The sequence below is a fragment of the Impatiens glandulifera genome, chromosome 4, assembly GCF_907164915.1.
Source record: "Impatiens glandulifera chromosome 4, dImpGla2.1, whole genome shotgun sequence".
NCBI lineage: Eukaryota > Viridiplantae > Streptophyta > Magnoliopsida > Ericales > Balsaminaceae > Impatiens > Impatiens glandulifera.
Window position 1 is genome coordinate 14,805,031 of NC_061865.1, and position 19,487 is coordinate 14,824,517.

Below are 19,487 nucleotides of genomic sequence, written 5' to 3' on the forward strand. Positions count from 1 at the left end.
CTAAAAAGCGTGAGTTGATTAACGCGTTTTAGATAAAACGCGTGAATGACATTTCTCGTACTTGAACGATAAATCAGACGCGCAAGGGGTATTACAAACTTTTTGCAGGATAAAAAAGTCAATTTTGTAAACATTATCGAGCGTGGACCTTTTTTGGAATTAAGGCTATTATGGAGGCTATTTTAACCAATTTCCTTTTTGAATATATATACATTAAATAATGAAATTGTGGCTTTCTTTTAAAATGTGAGCAATCATGTATAACCGCCCAAAAATAAATAAATGAATGAATGAAGTCTAAGTTGAAGAAGCTACGACTCCTCATATTCCTTATATTTCTGATACTTGTAATTCTAAACCAGAGAGAGAGATATTCTATCAATCTAGCCTAGGCTAGGCTAGGGCGGCGAACTTGTTCCTTTTTGTTTTAGTTGTTCGTAGCAGTGGATCCATCTTCCATTGTCTTCTCATTGGCGCCTTATTCAGCCGTCGATCAAGCTCTCTGTCGCTGCATTCGTCGGGGCGACAACAATGATCGATCCTCCGCCGAGGCAGGCAGAGAATCGACCGAAAAAGGAAGTTTCCTTATTCTATATATTAGCTTAGCTAGCTTCAATCAATATTCTTCTTACTTTTCGCGCCAATACTGAGTCAGGTTGCTTAGGGTTTATCTCCATTTGGAGACTACTACAACTTGAATTCATTCATTCTGTAGCCGAAGATGTTAATTTCTTTTTGTTTTATTATATATTGGATTGATGACAAAACTGTAACAGCGATCCATTTTTAACCACTGTACGTGCTTCATCAGATGGAGATAGATAGATAGATAGATAGATAGTGACTGTATGTATAAGTTCCAACTCTGCAATCATAATTTCCATATATAATCTTCACATAATTTATTGGATGATGCATGATTGATGACAAAACTGTGGCAGGTGACAGAGATCCATTTTTAACCACTGTGCTTCTTCATCAGATGGAGATAGATGATAGTGACTGTATGTATGTATGTATAAGTTCTGACTCTGCAATCATAATTTCCATATATATATATACATATAGTCTTGCAAACATTTATCTTCATATATAATCTTCACAAAATTCTCAAGTAGATACAATTTGGAAAATTATACTGAAGAATTGCAGTAGCTCTCCCTCCATCTATTACATTACAGTTTCTCATTTTGGATTTTGTACAAAATAATAATGACCTCCTTTGCTACCCCTTTTGTTTGGGCGACCTATTCTAATTCAATTGATAGCCTATGTTTTCTTATTTTTCACTCCTACGAATTCTCAAAACCATAACCCATGGGTTTCATCGATTTAAGAACTAGTATCTTTTTCTTTCTAAGGATCCCTTACCTGTCTGAATTTCATGTTTTCTAGATATGTATGGTAAATGAGCAAATCAGCAGGGTACAAAAACCAAGTGAAGGAGGGTGGACATTATTCCCACATTGCTAGATTAGAAAGGTAATGTTATCAATATAATTGATTAGAATTCAACTTATAATCGCCGGGCTTAGTAGCATGGGCCTGTAACTCAAGCGAGGGCATTACTGTGATTGGATAATGGGTTTGACCAATTGGGTGGGGTTCTGGGTTGCTAATTGCTGGCCCGTCCGTTCCAAGCGATGAGTTAGGGCCACGGGCTTGAGCGAAGGCTCGGGCCTGTGTTCCTTTAGAGTGGAGGGCATAGCGCCAGGCTGGTTTCACAGAGCAGCGACCACCTCCCTCTCCTTGCAGTGGAAGGATAACGGGCCGGTGCTTCCTAAGCTCTATCAGCCCATTGGTTACTACCTAATTGGACAATCACTTTTTTTTTATTATTCCACTTGGGCCTTTGATAACTTTTTGTTGGTGCATTTGAAATATCATGTTGCCATTAGTTAGTTTTTTTCAATAACAAGTGAACAAATGCTGTTTTGTCCATTAATTGAATCACAATTGTCTCTCATTTTGGGAATTCGTAAGAATAACCTTTTGAAAGCGACAAATTGTGATTCAATGGATTGATATAAATCATAACCCATGAATTGGTTTCATAGCTAGTAAATTAATCTTGGCATATGTCTATGAATTTGGTGGAGTTTGGCATATTATTATCAGCCTTCTGAAATGCTTTACAACTGACATGTAACATTTGGGTCTATGGGAACATTTAATATCAGTTTAACAATGCTGATTAGAAACCAACATTCTCTTATCACTTAAGGGCTAAGCATAACATTAGAAACTCAAGATTGTCAGTCTTTTCTAATAACCTCATTCTCTGATTGGTGTTTTGCATGATAGAGATGAAGATAATTCACTTTTGCTGTTAAAATATATATTGCTGCTACTCTTAAAGGCTCATATTTGGTTTTCACTACTGTGGATACAGGTTCTGAAGCTGCACTAACAATGCTTCAAGCTCAACTCTTTTCAAATGGAAGGAATTCATCTCTCAGACACCACATACAACTTGTTCATTTTTTATCAATCTTTCAATGACCACATCAATGATCTTTTGCTATGAAAGTTTAGTTGCAAATGCTGGAATTGCTTCATTTGTTTGTTGCACTTAACAAATGGGGAAATATTACGATTAACTGTTGGTAAGTCGTTAATATATTTGAGACCTTGCCAAATTCAATGTCCCTGACCTTCAATCAACTCTAAACCTCCAGACTCATCATACTATCTAAAAGCAATTTCAATCAAATATTATTGGCTTCCTAATTTGGAAAAAAATGAAGTCATTTTAATTCCAGAATTTGAATCAAAGGCTCTTTTTGATTTAAATAACTGATGTGTTGATTTCAGTATGGGTTTCAAAATACTTTCTGGGTTTAGATTGGATCTGGATGAAAATTTATTGATGGTTTTTGAATTGGTTCTGGATATGACCTAGATCCACAAGTCTTTCCAAATGGGTCTAATGACTAAAACAGATCCTTATCTTCTTCCTAATTTTTAACTTGTTGACACTTACAGGTCTTAATAAAGGACCACTTCTGAAGGGTTTGGTTTTATTCAATACGCCACTCTTGAGGATTCTGCTGCAGGGATACAGGGCATGGATGGAAAGGTGAATGAAATAAACATTTAGATGAAAATGCTTTAAATTGATAATAATCCAATATTTTGTTGAATGCTTAGTTCTTGGACGGATGGGTTATCTTTACTGAAATCGCTAGACCAAGGACTCTAGTGCTTTCAGTTGGGAACAATGCTGATAATTGGTGGCATGTTGATTTCTGATTCGATGATGAACATGTTTAGATATTTGATTAAATAGAACGATATTGGAGTACTTGGTCATTAAGGTGACTTGAGAATTCCATTAATGATTTTTTCATTTGGATCGAGTATAGTAGTCTATGTCTCTGCACTATTCTCCAATTGGTGTAAAAACACAAAACTTTGAAGCAAAAGTTAGACTTCCATGGATGGAGTGGATAAAGAGTATTCATAATATAATTTATTGCAACTCACAAGAATAATACAACATATTGAAGTAGATTAGAACTACAAGAAGATCAACTAATATAATAACCTTCAGTTAGTGGTGGGTCAATAATATATTGATGTTCAGAATATCTTAATCATGCAGCAGGAGCATAATCATAATCAGTGTCGTCATCGTTGATATCTTCTAATGAGTCCAATATTAAGCCAGTTGCCATACAGATGATTACTCATCCCTCGCTCGATCTCAAAAAACTGGTAATCTTTGTTCTTTACTATAATTCCTGACTTGTCTGAACTTACTCAATTCAATTATTTGAATGAACCCTTTTGCAGATGAATCATTTGTACAAGCTCAACTTGTCCTAGAACAGTGCCTGTCTACATAATCAGATGACAATTCAAAAGGAACCGTTCTTTTATCCATGTCTACCTTATTATCACAAAGGTTGTTTCCATTTGTTTTCATCTTCTTCTTTTCTTTACCCTATCTCTATCTCTCAATTGAATTGGTCAATGATTCATTCCAGAGAAAATTCCCTCCAAGCTATTGAGAAGCTTCAAGACATGGAAATACTTTCAATTTCCTTTATGCGTGATAGAGGTATATACTTTTAATTTTATCTTGTTTTAAGAACAAGACTGGGTATTTTGAGTTTTTTTTTCTATCTATTGAAGTTACCGATGCTGAAGCATTGGCTGGATTATATTTGGAGCTGGGTCAGGTGTCTTTCATATTGTCTAATGGTTGTAGAATGTAATTTTATCAGCTTTATAATGCTCAAATCAATTTTTGTTTTTAAAACATTTTGTCATCTTTTTATGATACATTTAATAGGATGGAACTGCATCAATGGTTGCAAATGTATGCTTGCAACTCTTAGATTCTATCAGACTTGAACATGGAGCTGAATATTGTTCAGAAGATATACATGCTCGTTCTAAAGCAATTAAAGGGCTGGTTAAACTTGCCTCTGGGGATGTTGATTCTGGTAATTTTTAGGATCTTTGGTTTCGTTTTGTGGGTAGAAAGTGGAATTATGAGTTAGTATCAATACCTCATTCTTTGCACATAATAGTTTATTGAAGAACTTGGAATTATGATTTTTAGGACATTATTCCCACATGCTAAATTAAAAAAGGTAATGTTATGAATATAATTGATTAGAATTCATCTAATAATCGCCGGGCTCAGTAGCATGGGCCTGTAACTCAAGCGGGGGCATTAATGTGATTGGATAATGGGTTTGACCAATTGGGTGGGGTTCTGGGTTGCTAATTGCTGGCCCGCCCGTTCCAAGCGGTGAGTTAGGGCCACGGGTTTGAGTGAAGGCTCGGGCCTGTGTTCCTTTAGAGTGGAGGGCATAGCGCCAGGCTGGTTTCACAGAGCAGCGACCACCTCCCTCTCATTGCAGTGGAAGGATAACGGGCCGGTGCTTCCTAAGCTCCATCAGCCCATTGGTTACTACCTAATTGGACAATCACTTTTTTTCTTTTTGTCAACCATTGAATCACATTTGAAATATCATGTTGCCATTTGAAACTAACAATTTGTCCATGATTGAATCACAATTTGTATGAATAACCTTTTGAGCGTCAAATTGTGATTCAATGGATTGGTTTCATAGCTAGTAAATTAATTTTGGCATATATCTATTGAACATGTTTAAGGTGTTTCAATGCTGATTAGAAACCAACATTGGTTTTCACTACTGTGGGTACAGCTTCTCAGATAACTTGTTCCTTTTTTTCATTTTCTGAATGCTACAAAATCCCACATTGATATATTTGAAAGGTATATAATTGGTTATATTAGGAACTTTATTTCCACTATATTTTAAGAATATATAAAAAAAAATGAAAAAGCAAGATTCTATCTTCTTATAGTTTGATTTCAAACAAGTCCTTAAAAGAAGGGCGCCTTGTCGAAGAGCTACTTTACGAAAAACACGCCTTCATTATTCTCATTCTGAGTTGTCGTCGTCTCTCTTTTCTCTTTATCCTCTTCATATATCTATCTATCATCAGATTCCTCCGGCCGCCGGAGTACAGCCAGTTACAGTCATTACGACGGCAAGAATATGTTCCAGTTCACATCCACAGGTAAAACGGCGGTTACTCTTCACACTTCACAATTCTACTTTTCAGATTTTAGTCCTCATTGTTGTTCTTATCAACTCTCCACGTTTTTCTCTTCTGATTGCTATGAATCTTAAGTATAAGCATCAATTACGGTCAGATACGGTTACTCTATGCTTGAATTCTCAATTTCTCATATAACAATCTAGTTTTTGCAATATTCTGCAGGTTAATTTGTTGAGATGATTCAGTAGTGAATCAATTTACCAGAAGACTAAGGATGCAAGCACTATCAACTGGACTGATAATTGGAATATCAATAGGTCTGTTGATAGGTGTACTTCTAGCTTTATTCATATTCTTTTGCATTAGGTATCACAGGATTATAAGCTATAAAATAGGGAAAACTAGTTCTCGAAGAGAAGCCTCTATACCTATTCGTGCTAATGTGGATGATAATGCTTCGGTTATATCAAACTCATCTATTGGCACGGAATCGCCGATGAGCTCGTTTGAGCGGAATGACATGTCTTTATGGTTTGGAGGAGGAGGAGGAGGAGTTAAGAAGACGAATGGAATAACTGCATCTGGATTATTAAAGTATCCTTACAAGTATGGGAAAAAAATGACTGGTTTAGTTTAATTATTCGTGTATATATATGCTAAGGTGTTCATTCTTTTTGTAATGAATTAGGGAATTGTTGAAGGCTACCCTTAATTTCACCACATTGATAGGGCAAGGGTCATTTGGTCCAGTCTACAGAGCTGAGATGTCAACTGGTGAGACTGTCGCTGTTAAGGTGCTTGCTACTAATTCCAAACAAGGGGAAAAACAGTTTCAAACAGAGGTTTGTCATAGTTATTAATTACTTTCTCCTAGTATTGTTGATTTTGGTAAATAAAGTCTTTGCGCCGTCAAAAGACACGCGAAAAAGGGAAAGGAAATGATTAAACAAAGTCCCAACACGTAAGAAAAACTGCGTAATGCGCTCCACGCCAAAACTTGTTTAATGTAGGGTTATTCGAGAAATGAAAAAGTAGATTATTTAGTTAAATAACTAAATTATCCTTTGTATTTAATATTTTGAAATATATAAAAGTAAAGGTATTTTAATTAATGTTTTGAATGATGATAAATAAAATAAAGGGTTATTTGGATTAAATTCAAATAATCCTTTATCAAACAAGGCCAAGTGATATGCAAATCCTTTGTTAATGGATATGAGAAAAATGTAAGATATCATGTTCCTCTCATTCCATGTGTAATACACCAGGATGGTGAACCAATTCTTATTTAGAACGTTTTTTTTTGTCCCAATCCATTGTTCTCAAAACCTAACAACTAAGAGGCGACATTGCCCACTCCAAAGCAGATCCAACTGTTTTTTTCCGTAAAGGATTACCACCCAACATTTTTGGTAAATGATATCATCATGTCAGGAGATTTGACAAATATCTCTTATTTGGTTGCTAAATATTTACTGATTTGAGGTGTAATATCATCTATGTTGTTTTCTTTTTGTCTTCAGTATTGGCTAATATCATGTCAATGTTTTCTTCTCGGGTCAGTAAACATTTTAATTTCTATACATTTGCATGGATTAATTTATTATCAGGTTTTGCTACTTGGGAGGTTACATCACAGGAACTTGGTGAACTTGATAGGCTATTGTGCAGAAAAGGGTCAACATATCCTCTTGTATATTTATATGAGTAATGGAAGTTTAGCTTCTCATTTATATAGTAAGCTCACTTTGGATTAAACTGTTTAAACGTAAAAGCAACAATTAGTTATCGTATTCATGGTATTTGTGTTTAGGTGAAAAGTGCAAACCATTGTCGTGGGATTTGAGGGTTCAAATAGCCTTAGATGTAGCAAGAGGATTGGAATATCTCCATGATGGTGTAAGCTTTAGTCTTTTGTACAGATCTTCTAGTTTTGGTGAAAAATTTGTTCACATTTTGGTTCTTCTTTCTTGTCAAAACAGGCCATTCCCCCTGTTATCCACCGAGACATAAAATCGTCCAATATTTTGCTGGATGCATCCATGCGAGCAAGGGTATGTATACCCATTATTTCTGTTATATTTCATTGGCTTCATTTGAATATACTTTCTTTTTTGGTTGGATCTCCCATCTAGATCAAATGAATTTATTAGCTTATCCGGATCCAGATCCAATAAACTAGATCTTGTTCTAAATCCGGATGTAGATGAGAATTAGTATAAATTTGTATAAATGTGTATACCTAAGTTTTGTTTTAAACTGTGATCTCATCTAAATACTTGACAAAAAGGTGTTTGAAAAAATATTGACAGTTTCTCATCCTAAATTCGAGGGTGGAGAAAGTGTTTCCAAATAGGTTTTTTGAGAAAAGTTAGTTTAGTTAAAGACTTAAAGTAAGGTTCTTGTTTGTGATGAAGCTAATAATTGAAGTAGGTGGCTGATTTTGGGCTTTCTAGAGAAGAGATGGTCAACCGTCGTTTGTCAAACGTACGTGGAACTTTCGGTTATCTTGATCCTGAGTATGTATCGACAAATACATTCACGACACAAAGTGACATATATAGCTTTGGGGTGTTGCTATTCGAGCTCATTGCAGGCCGAAACCCTCAACAGGGTCTTATGGAATACGTCGAACTTGTAAGATCTTTCTTTCTTCTTTAAATACACAAAATTAAAATATTGAAGAAAGCCTATTTTCTGCTAGTATGATATCTTACTAACCGAGCAAACGTAATGTAAAGAATATGTAATATAGAATAACACCATTATTATTACCACCTCAGGCTGGATAAAAGAGAAGAGAGTTGAATAGAAATCTTAAAACAATAGAGTAGTTTATTGAACTGATGATTACATTATATGACTTTTATAATTATTTAACCCCTTTCATAAATATAGTATACAATAATATAAGCTAAATACTGATAATAAATTAATGGTCCAATTATTATTTGAGAACTTTTGTCTCTTTTGTTTTATGGGTTCAAACTTTAAAATGCATTATCCGAAGCTCGAACTTTAACATTTTTAGTCTCTTCTTTTATGCAAGCATTTCATATAGGAGAAAAGTTTCAAATGATAATAAATGTTAAAGTTCGATCATCATATAATGTATTCAAAGTTTGATAATTTATTTTAACATGTAACAACCATAATACTTTGCATATTTTTATATATTAGGCGGCTATGAATGTTGAAGGAAAAGTATGTTGGGAGGAGATTGTGGATTCTCGGCTTGATGGTAAATTTTGCTCACAAGAACTCAATGCCATTGCGGTTCTTGCATATAAATGTGTAAGCCAAGCATCAAAAGATCGACCTTCCATGAGGGATATAGTGCCAATACTATTGCACGTTATCAATTTGACAAACGAAATAGAACACCACAAACAATTGTCGTCTTCAACAACAACTAACAATGACATCATTGTAACAATCAATGATGATAAGAGTGAACAACAACAAAGATAGTAACTTGAGACATTTGGTCATAGTTGTAGTTTCTCCTTGAGGTGAGGAAAGTTACTAATATTATTTATTTTAGTAAGATTATTTGTAATCTTATCATGATTTTTTTTAAATTTGTCTGGTACAATTTTGATACCATTCAAAAGTTCAAATTGAACATTTTTTTAAGTTAAGATTGATTTTAATTACATTGTAATTACTTTTTACTGTTGAAATTATAGTGTTATAAACTTCCTTTGATTTTAATATTTATTGTGGATAATGGTAAAGATTATGATATTAATTTTTTTTTTCCGTTTTGTTTAGATATATATTATTTTTAGTCATAATTTAGATTATTTTAATTTGTTGATAACTATTTTAAATTATTAATTTTTTATTTTATCATTATTTATTAATAACTTTTATTTTTTTTTACTAAAAACTTATATCTAGTCAAAATTCTGACACATTATTATTTTTTAAACAACAGTATTTAAACAAATAAATTTTAATATATAATAATAAAATAAATTTTTACTTTTTTAAATGAAATTATTTTAATTAATAAATTATATTTAGTTAGACTATATCTTGAGAATTGTTTAAAATTAAGAAATGATGCCATGTTAATCATCGTATCACTCTCTTCAGACAAAATATTAAATACTATATATTTTAAAATAATAATTTTATTTTATTTATATATATTAATAGTCTTTTTATTAAAAAAATATATATACATTATTAACTCTTCCTTTAAAATCACATCCCATCATTAATTTTTTTTTCTTCAAACGAGCCCTATATGTAGATCAAATTAATGTTTATATTTATTTTAATAAATACAATTTTTTTTTTTGACTTAGTATATATAATTGACAAATATTTAGTAATACATAAATTTATATAAAAAAAAAAACAATTCATTTAAATTTCACCACAAAAATAGTATACAAAGTCAGTTTTTCAATCCGTACAAAGCAAAGCGGTATCTTAGCAAAAACATAAAAATAAAACTCAATCTGGGCCGTTGATTCAAAACAGTTATAAATAACAAAAACTCAATCCGCGTACTCTAATCTGATTGGCCAATAATAAACTCCCCACTACTATATAACTAAAACAGACCCAATCAAAACCTAATTTCAAAACCCTCAAATTCTCTCTCCTTCAATCGTTCATTTCAATCCTCTTCTTCATCATATCAATGGCTGGTCGAGGCAAAACCCTAGGTTCCGCAACAGCGAAGAAAGCTACATCAAGGAGTAGCAAAGCCGGTCTTCAATTTCCCGTCGGTCGTATCGCTCGTTTCCTGAAAGCCGGTAAATTCGCCGAACGTGTTGGCGCCGGTGCTCCTGTTTATCTCGCTGCCGTCCTTGAATACTTAGCCGCTGAGGTAAATTTCTCTATAATAATCAAAAGAATCAATATATAGGTTTCCGATTTTGAATTTCCTTCCTCTTTATGGATTAGGTTTTGGAATTGGCTGGAAATGCTGCGAGAGATAATAAGAAAACTAGGATTGTGCCTAGACATATTCAACTTGCTGTGAGGAATGATGAAGAACTTAGTAAGCTTCTTGGAGATGTTACGATTGCTAATGGAGGTGTTATGCCGAATATTCATAATCTTCTTCTTCCAAAGAAGGCTGGAGGATCTTCAAAACCTGCTGCTGATGAAGATGAATGAATGAGTAGTGGTTTGAATTAGGGTTTATGTTATTTTTGTTTCTTTTTATTTAGTGTGTATTCTGTTCTATCTATCTATCTATGAAAATTTTAGTTTATCAATCTATAAATTAGCTTTTTATTTTATTTAATGTTTGAATCAGTCATAATTAATTAAGGGTCATTTTAAGTAATAATAATTGAGTATTTAAAAGATTTAGTGAAATAGATTTGAAGATACAAAAGAAAGATATCTTAAATGAGAATTTAGTGTTTTTTAAGATGGTTAGATTGTATAAAATTATTGAAAATTTTTGGATTAGAAAATATATGGCTTCCATTTTGTTACAAAAACATTAATTTTGTTGAAAAGTTAGAGATTGTTTCTATAGGGCAAGAAAGATCTAGAACTAATTTGGTTAATAGGGTTTTAATCTACATTTGTATAAAATTTGTGCAAAAATGTGAAATAATATTGGATGCATGAAAAAAATAATTACAAGTATAAAATTAAAACACAATTAAATAAGAATATGAATAAGATTGGTAGAAAATATTTACATATAAGTTAGTTTTTAGGATAAAATTTTCAGAAATTTCTTATAGAAATTAGTTGGCTTAGACCAACTCCAATGGTACCCATTTATTTCTCTCCAAAAATGAGATTTAAAAAAAAAAAGAAGAAAAAAAACCTATATATGCGGTGAACTATTCATCAACCCAATGAATTAAAATTTGAAAAAAAAGTTCTTGAAGTTTATTAATTTTTTATTTGGATATTTAACATTTTTTTATATCATTTATTTTTAACATTTTAATTTTTAATTAATTTTAGTTTTCTATATAATTCATTTGTATGTTTAATTTTTTTTTGTTTTATCTTATATATATCATAAATTTATAATATTATTGATAAAAAACTTTTAAAAAAAATACAATAATTACATTTCTTAAAAATACTTAAAAATAAAAATTATATATTTCTTACAATAAATAAAAAAAATATTTTATCATACTTAAAAATAAAAATTATATTTTCCACAATAATTAAAAATATATCTCTTACCATACTTAAAAATAAAAATTACATTTTCTATAATAATTAAAAATACAACATAAATAATAAAAATTAATTGAAATATTGTGAAAATGCACATTATGAATTTATATGTTTATTTAATTATGTTTAATTTGTTTTTATTAATAATGTTAGTTTTAATGAAATTTTGGTTTGTGTAGTATAATTTTGTATTTATTTATTTATTGATGTTTAATTTGTTTTTTCTATGTGTATAATAAATTATTGATTTATAATTAATTTTATCACATTCTTTAATGAGTGTGGTATAAAAAAAATATTAGGGTTTAATTTATCAAGTTTATAAATATATAGGTAGTTATTGGAAAGGTTAAAAAGTTGATGTAAATTGAAATAATTTTTTAGTTTGAAAATTGATTTTTTTGGATTATAGATGGATTATGATGTGATATCTTTTTGAGTTTAAAAATGGATTTATAGATTGAAAATGATCTTAGTTAAGATAATAGAATCCAAATATTCTATATTTTAGTCCAAATGAAATCAGAAGATGTCTTCTTCTATTTTTTCGAGAGTTGACTTGTAAATCAAAATATATGTTTTCTGAATTGAACTCAAAAAAATGAATTGAACTCAAATAATAATGAAAATGAATAAAAAAAATTATATTGTTAGAGGGTTGTTAATGTTTTGTAGGGAAGAGATGTGGAAGGAAAATTATTTCCGGCTACTAAGCTGGAACTGAAACTAGGATGGTAAAGAACTGAGTCAATTTGACCAGTTTGAGACTCATTCGCTTAGTATATATTCGGATTCGAGCTCAACTCGAGCTCTAATATAAAAGCTCGAGCTCGTATTTATTTAGTTTAGTTCTGGAGTTGCTCGAATTCGTCTCATTAAGAGAATTCGTTTAGACGAGCTTATTTACAATTTTAAAAAAATCACGTAAGGGAAAGAGTTTACATTTTTTGGGTTATTAAATATTAATTTATTAAAAAATATTAATTAATATTAAACAATATTTTAAACTAACGTGTTCGTAAACTCATTAGCGAGCATCTAAATAAACATGTTTACGAGTCGAATATCTAAAAATTCTCTTAGTTTTTTTAAACTTAGATTGTTACGAATAACGAACGAGCTCGAATGAACTTTTAATATTTTAAATTTAAATAACTTGTGATTAGCTATATTCATTTACATCCTAGAGACAGACTTAATTAGTAAATTTATGAAACAAACACTTTTATATAAAAATGAATGTGATTTATGATAGCGTAAACTAATCAACTGAATTGTTAGTTCGTTCAAACTAGAACTGATATGAACTCGGTTGGACGATTCAGTTAAGAAGGCGAAATATAATCAACTTTTATTCGAGACAGTTATTCAAAATCTTAGTGAAACACTGATTTTATATATATATATATTTAATATGTGTTTTTATTCAGCTCGATTGGATTGTTCTCCAATTTTAGGATTTTGTGGTTCACTTACTCTTTTAATTTAAAAAAATCATCACATGAAATGCTTATTAGGTTAGTAAACCCATTAACGAGCATCTAAAATATGTTTACAAGTCAAATATCTAAAAATTCTATTTTAGTTTTTTAAACTTAGATCGTATTGACTACCGAACGAGTTCTAACCAACTTTTTACCGATCCGAAATTCAAATAACTCGCGATTAGTTATATTCATTTACATCCGACGAGAGATAGAGTTAATTAATAAATTTATGAAAAAGACTTATTTATATAAAAATGAATACGATTTATGATAACCTAAACTGACCAACAAATTCGTACAACTCAGTTCACTCAAATTAGAATCGATCTGAACTCGATTTGAACATAATCCACTTGAATTCGATACTGCTATTCGAAATCATAGTGAAACACTAAATTTCTTATCTAATATTTGTTTTTATTTTGTTCGATCTGGACAATTGTCCAATTTAAGGGTTTGGTGGATTCACTTACCCACTTAATTTTAATAAGACTTGAGCACCCTTTATCACATGAAATGCTCTAATGATGTATTTTCCTAATATATTTGTTTAATCTAACTATTCAAACCAAATAATTAGCAGTATTATAACTCAATAAAGTAACTAACAAGTAACAATATTAGTTTGTGAAAGACTAATATTACACTATTATCAAGGTTATAAAATTGTTACACTATTATCAAGGTTATAAAATTGTTAAAATGATTGTTAAGCCCATATTTTTATAAATTTTGTTTACAATTTAATTGAATAATTTATAAAAATTAAACACTTAACAAATAAATAGTTATGAGATACTAATATGCATAAAAGTCTTTATTTATTTTTGTAAATGTACAAAATCCATTAGGTCAGAATTGAATCTAAATGTATTTATACTAAATTCAAAAATTAATAAATTGAAAATTATGATTGGATTTAATATTTATTCTTTGGGTTTCAAGAAATTTTTAGTAGACCTAAATATCCAATGGGCATAAACCATGGCCCATTTAATAATCTAAAAAAGCCTACCATCTCTCTTCAAAAAAAAAAAAAAAAGTTATTCTCTGGCCATCGAGGCGCCCTAAATCCTCCAGACACACCGATTCAGAGTTTCAGTTCTTCTTAAATCCTGAGAATTTTCCGTTGCCGTCGCTATTTTCTGGTCGGAAAAGCCTTTGAAATCCGGTATTTAGTTTATAATGTCGGCAATAATCATCTGTTCATTTTAAACCCTAATACCACTGTTCCCAGCTGTCGTCTGTGTACCTATAATCTTCGCGGTTGTTTCTCAGTGACAAGCTCGCAAGTAGACATTTGTTCATTTTGTAAGTCATTTTCATTGTTCTAACTTCTGTAAGACTGTAACTTTAGTATTCAAATCATTTTATTCTTAGTTCACTAGTAGGGTTACATGGGTTGGATAAATTGTAGTGTTCTTGTTATTGTCAACCCATTCAGTCTTCAAGAATTACTGGGTAGAACGGGAAATGTTGTGACATGATGATCCTCAACTAGGATATTGGGTTTCTTTTTCTTTCTAGTGTATTTTGATAATCCAAGATGGAAAAGAATTGTATAGGCCACAATAGAAATATTCTGTCTTCATAATAGACTATAGTGACTCATCTCTAGCTCGAAGTTCACGATCCCACTAATAATTCAGTTTAAGGTTTCTTAAAGCAGTGATGTCAAACTCAAGCTGAATCAATCTTGGTACCTTCTTCATCTTGCCTGACTTTTCTCATTTATGCTTCCACTAATGATTTCAACAATGATTTGAGAGGAAGAGCTTTCAGACAAGACTAAGGATAGGTGGATGAACCACTTCACTGTAATGGTGGGTTTATCCAAGTATCTTTGTGACGAAATTTGGTATAGATATTACAGAACACATCTGAGTATGAATGGCGCACCACCCAAGGCAAGAGGAAGAAAGTACCAAGCTGAATGATTAGTGCGTTCAATAGTGAATTTTGATCTAGAGATGAGTCCCTATTTATGGAATATTTCTACTGTGGCCGATACAATATTTTTGTTTGCTAGGTTCCTTGCTAATATTCATAAAAGTATTGGACTGAATCATCTTTTATTTGAGGAAAGGAGGTAGTTATTGGTTAGGAATGCTAATATGTCACTTCCCTTATATTGAGTTATTGAGATTTTAGTTTATCTGACCATGTTTTCTTTTCTTAGATACATTTATCACTACATTGTGTGTCAATAATGGGACGCGGTTTGTCGAACCGTTCAGAGTCACCAACTAGGCATCATCGATCACCTCGTAAAAGGAGCCCTTCTGGAAGAGAAAAGTCACCTTCTCATAGAAGAAGGTCTCCTGTTGAACAACCCAAATTGAGGTCTTCAGTGTCCAGATCACCATCACCTCGGACAAAAAGGTTGAGAAGGGCTCGGGTTGATGGAGAGTCTGAGAGAGTTAGTGAGAAGGATGAAAAGAGGAGTCATAGAACGCGAAGTGACCGTGACCGTGACATACATAAGGAAAAGAATTTTGTTAAGGAAATAGCTGATGATGGTAGGAAGGAAAGAGGATCGAGAAAAGATGCCGTTGGAAATGGGTCTGTAAGAACAAGGAATGGGAGATCAAAATCTCCTGTACATCACAGGTCTAAAAATGAATCTCAATCACCCCCTTCAACATCTGCGAAACGTGAGGGAATTCCAGATAGCAGGAAGAAAGAAAGATCGGGAAGGGATGCCTCTGGCAGTGGATCTTATAGGTCAACAAACAGGAGATCAACTTCACCATCTGCACATCACAATCGATCTAGGCATGAATCTCGATCATCTCCTTCAGCTGCTGATAATCACGAGGTTCAAACTTGAAACCCATTCCTTATCTTTTTTCTGTTATTTATAGTTTTGTGATTGTGTGCTGATTGGGTCGATTGATTTAATTGTTAGTAATATTGCAATAAACCATTTTTAGGTGTGGATTATGGAGTTTAAGTAAAGGATGTAGTGTACTGAACTTCTTCATCATAGACGTGAATAATCTTTTTTTCCATCTACCGTAGATAAACATAATGCATTATGTTTACAATTTATTTGTAGTCCCAGTGTGGTTGTGTCTTTCCTGCTCAAACATAATAATTATATTCATTCAAAATATCTCAATTTTGCATCCTTCACTTAGGAAAATCATGACTATTAACCATTTGATCGGTTGTTTATCTGTTTGTGTTTGTGCTTATGATTGGGAGAATTTCAGGATTAGTTGTCTATGGAGAAATCTGGTCCATTGATATTTTCAAGTATATTGTTAGTTGGAGTTGTATTTTCTTGACATTTATAACTTGTAAGTTGTAAGTATACCTTCATCGTCATTTAACTTAAATAAATTAAAGCGGGTATGGCATGTAGTAATACATAGGCTGGAATGAACTTTGGAATTATTTACATATTCCTTCTCTTGAAAGTAATTGCACATCTATTATCTTTTCTGAATTATTTATATTTATGTAACTGATTACATAACCCCTTTACCACAAGGAACACTGCTAAATGTTGGACATATTCTTGTTACTTGTTTTTATTGAGAAAGTTAATCCTTCTGTGTATTACTCATTTGTTCGTATTTGTAGAGTTTATCTTCTGTTGTGCTAATATGATGTTTGCCTGACTTTCACTCGAAATTTTTGTTTTACCAGGTGAGAAGCTCAAGAGGAGATGAACATAGGTTGTCCACTTATTCACCTCTAAATCTTTTACTGGTTTAAAGGATGTGAATTCTCATTACCTGTTGTTTTTTGAATATTTTCTGATTTACATTACATCTGAGACTTGTTCTTCTTTCTACCTTAAAGTAAAAAAAATGGCATTAATTCCTTCTCTATTGGATTCAAAGAATGAATGATTGTGGTCATTATGGTACCCCAGTATGGACATGCCTGGTAAATTGAGGGGTTTGAACTATAATCTTGGCTTTATATAATGTCTGAGAGGAGATTGGTTTTATCTGTAGGAATGAGGATGATGATCCACTTGAAAAAATGAATGCTACTCAAGAGGCCTTGGAAACAAAGGAAAAGGTGAGATCACAATTTCAATAGTATCTATGGAGAAGTAGCTCATGACATCATAGTATCATTTTAGTTGGCTGATTTGTTTTATGATTATTTGCAGCAAAAACCTTCATTTGAGCTATCAGGAAAGCTTGCAGATGAGACTAATCGGGTCAAAGGTACACAAACTAGCAACTTATGATTTTATTTTTCTGCTTGATTGGACGAGCTTCTTATTATTTGTTAAGCATTCTTGTTGCTAGGTATTTAATGTAGTTCCTAAAGATATATAGCTTACAACTAACTTGTAATGTTTGTGATCCATTTATTGTCTTAAAGAGTGAATGAACAAAACATGACCTGAAAGACGTATTGAAAAAATGGGTATACTAGCTTGTTCAATTACTAGACAAAAATAACTATACCACGACTCAGGCCTTGTTGATGTGGGTTATTAGAGATAGAGATTAATTTCAGATAACCCGCAATCTACTCATCAATCACATCATTTAAACATTCATTAAATATTTATACCCTAATGTCTTTTTACCCAAATAATCTTGTTTTCATCAAACAAGGTTATTTTAAAATAGCCATTTGTTTATTCAAATACCCTAGATCAAAACAAGGCAGCCACAACTAATTAATGGCCCTAAACTGAATCATCAATGGTGGATGTTACCTTTGAGAATAATTATATGCTTATGCTTGCTTCTATCTTGAATTTGATTCTACTTTGTAAATGGGATACTAGAAATGTCTTTGACAATGTTTTTAGTTTTCCCCTTTTATTTTTGGTATAGATGCTATAGATATGTTTTCACCTTCTCTTTTGGATTGCTCTTACTAATCCTCTTTGATTTTGCATCAGGTGTGACACTGCTTTTTAATGAACCTCCAGATGCTAGAAAACCAGATATAAGGTGGCGGTTGTATGTTTTCAAGGGTGGTGAAGCTCTTAATGGTAGGTCTTGGAAGACTTTTTGTTTATCTCATATTTTTTGTTGTATATAATTTCTACATTTTTGCATAACAGATCCTCTGTATGTCCATCGACAAACCTGTTACCTCTTTGGGCGAGAAAGGAGAGTAGCTGACATTCCAACAGACCATCCTTCCTGTAGCAAACAACATGCTGTGCTTCAGTATCGGTAAATATTTTAAATATAATTTAATTTAATTTAATTTAATTTGGTGGTAAATTTGCTTGATCTTTCGTATTTTTTTGCTGTTAGGCTGGTGGAGAAGGAACAGCCAGATGGGATGTTAAAAAAGAAAGTAACGTAAGAACATCATAATCACCTGCGTTATAATACAACAATACTTGTCTATTTTTATTAATCATTCTAAATTGCTTTGTTGTTCATCATGTTAGGCCTTACATAATGGATCTGGGAAGTACAAATGGAACTTTCATCAATGTAAGTAATTTAATTAATCTTTGTTCCTAGATTATGATTTTTATGTACAATTTTGTGTTTTTTTTGTGTGTTTTGTAGGAGACTCAGATTGAAGCTCAAAGATATTATGAACTTCATGAACAAGACACTCTTAAGTTTGGTAATAGCAGGTATGAAATGAAATTCATTAAGCATTATGCAAGAATGTTTTGGTTTTAACACTTCATTCTATCTTCTGTTTTGTGTTTAATCTTTACGGTTTATTGGTTTTGTGCAGCCGAGAATATGTGCTACTGCACGAGAATTCTTCCAATTGAGGTCTGATTGCAAGCAAAGTGATGTTCTATTTTAAGGCGCTAGAAAATATATATGATACCGAGTAACAAAACAGGAGTGATGTTTTGCATGCATGTAGGAACACCACCTCGAGGGGCCTTGTTGTTGTTCATCTTCTTTGAAGGGTATTCCATATTATTACATTTTGGGGTTTTATAGCTTATTGTTATCGCATTAACCATTATGTTGTTGGATTTCAATTTCTTTTTGATGTTACTTACTACTACTACTTTGGCAAATGTTATGTACATTTTCTTAATAGATTATCAGTGGGTGTTTGAGTTTGAGTTGGATTTTACTCTAATAATATTTGCTTCTTAGACTTTTATCAAGTAAATATGAGTTTATTTCCTTATTTTAAATGTATATTAGTTGTATATATATATTTTAATTTAAAATATAAAATTAATTATTAAAATGCATTAATTATAATATTTGGAAACACCCAGAGTTTTATAAAAAAATTTAGATATATATTTTTTAAATATTGTTTTAAATTAATTTATATTTTAATTATATATATATATTAATAATA

At 31.7% G+C, this 19,487-nt stretch overlaps 3 protein-coding genes and 1 long non-coding RNA gene across 5 annotated transcripts; all 4 read left to right on the forward strand.

Moving 5' to 3' along the window:
• The first annotated feature begins 2,415 nt into the window (after nt 1-2,415).
• Nucleotides 2,416-3,283, forward strand: LOC124933582. The gene is made up of 3 exons (XR_007099000.1): nt 2,416-2,606; nt 2,986-3,079; nt 3,151-3,283. It is a non-coding gene; the product is annotated as an uncharacterized LOC124933582 (long non-coding RNA).
• Nucleotides 3,284-5,300: 2,017 nt separating this feature from the next.
• LOC124936124 (calcium/calmodulin-regulated receptor-like kinase 1) lies at nt 5,301-9,252 on the forward strand. Of its 2 annotated transcripts, none has more exons than XM_047476586.1 (8): nt 5,301-5,561; nt 5,765-6,150; nt 6,233-6,386; nt 7,155-7,251; nt 7,358-7,443; nt 7,527-7,598; nt 7,978-8,181; nt 8,725-9,252. In XM_047476586.1, exons 2-8 carry the CDS (start codon nt 5,819-5,821, stop codon nt 9,013-9,015), a joined length of 1,236 nt encoding a protein of 411 aa, XP_047332542.1. In that variant the 5' UTR covers nt 5,301-5,561; nt 5,765-5,818; the 3' UTR covers nt 9,016-9,252. The 2 variants fall into 2 exon arrangements, with proteins under 2 accessions (XP_047332542.1, XP_047332541.1); XM_047476585.1 differs by having other exon boundaries at nt 5,305-5,561; nt 7,155-7,281.
• An 890-nt stretch (nt 9,253-10,142) lies between these two features.
• Nucleotides 10,143-10,778, forward strand: LOC124933952 (histone H2A.6). The gene is made up of 2 exons (XM_047474403.1): nt 10,143-10,390; nt 10,468-10,778. The coding sequence occupies exons 1-2, from the start codon at nt 10,202-10,204 to the stop codon at nt 10,681-10,683; spliced, it is 405 nt and encodes a 134-aa protein (XP_047330359.1). The 5' UTR covers nt 10,143-10,201; the 3' UTR covers nt 10,684-10,778.
• A 3,476-nt stretch (nt 10,779-14,254) lies between these two features.
• Nucleotides 14,255-19,239, forward strand: LOC124933950 (FHA domain-containing protein DDL). Its single transcript, XM_047474402.1, has 11 exons — nt 14,255-14,519; nt 15,388-16,026; nt 16,863-16,891; nt 17,177-17,243; nt 17,338-17,395; nt 18,088-18,180; nt 18,253-18,367; nt 18,452-18,499; nt 18,592-18,637; nt 18,716-18,786; nt 18,894-19,239. Exons 2-11 carry the CDS (start codon nt 15,418-15,420, stop codon nt 18,931-18,933), a joined length of 1,176 nt encoding a protein of 391 aa, XP_047330358.1. The 5' UTR covers nt 14,255-14,519; nt 15,388-15,417; the 3' UTR covers nt 18,934-19,239.
• The last annotated feature ends 248 nt before the right edge of the window (nt 19,240-19,487 follow it).

Coding starts and splice junctions, on each gene's coding strand:
- LOC124936124 (XM_047476585.1), top strand. CDS start 5,819: ATGCAAGCACTATCAACTGGACTGATAATTGGAATATCAATAGGTCTG. Junction 7,282..7,357: donor TTTAGCTTCTCATTTATATA/GTAAGCTCACTT, acceptor ATTTGTGTTTAG/GTGAAAAGTGCAAACCATTG. Junction 8,182..8,724: donor TTATGGAATACGTCGAACTT/GTAAGATCTTTC, acceptor TTTATATATTAG/GCGGCTATGAATGTTGAAGG.
- LOC124933952 (XM_047474403.1), top strand. CDS start 10,202: ATGGCTGGTCGAGGCAAAACCCTAGGTTCCGCAACAGCGAAGAAAGCT. Junction 10,391..10,467: donor TTGAATACTTAGCCGCTGAG/GTAAATTTCTCT, acceptor TTTATGGATTAG/GTTTTGGAATTGGCTGGAAA.
- LOC124933950 (XM_047474402.1), top strand. CDS start 15,418: ATGGGACGCGGTTTGTCGAACCGTTCAGAGTCACCAACTAGGCATCAT. Junction 18,638..18,715: donor CAAATGGAACTTTCATCAAT/GTAAGTAATTTA, acceptor TGTGTTTTGTAG/GAGACTCAGATTGAAGCTCA. Junction 18,787..18,893: donor CTTAAGTTTGGTAATAGCAG/GTATGAAATGAA, acceptor GGTTTTGTGCAG/CCGAGAATATGTGCTACTGC.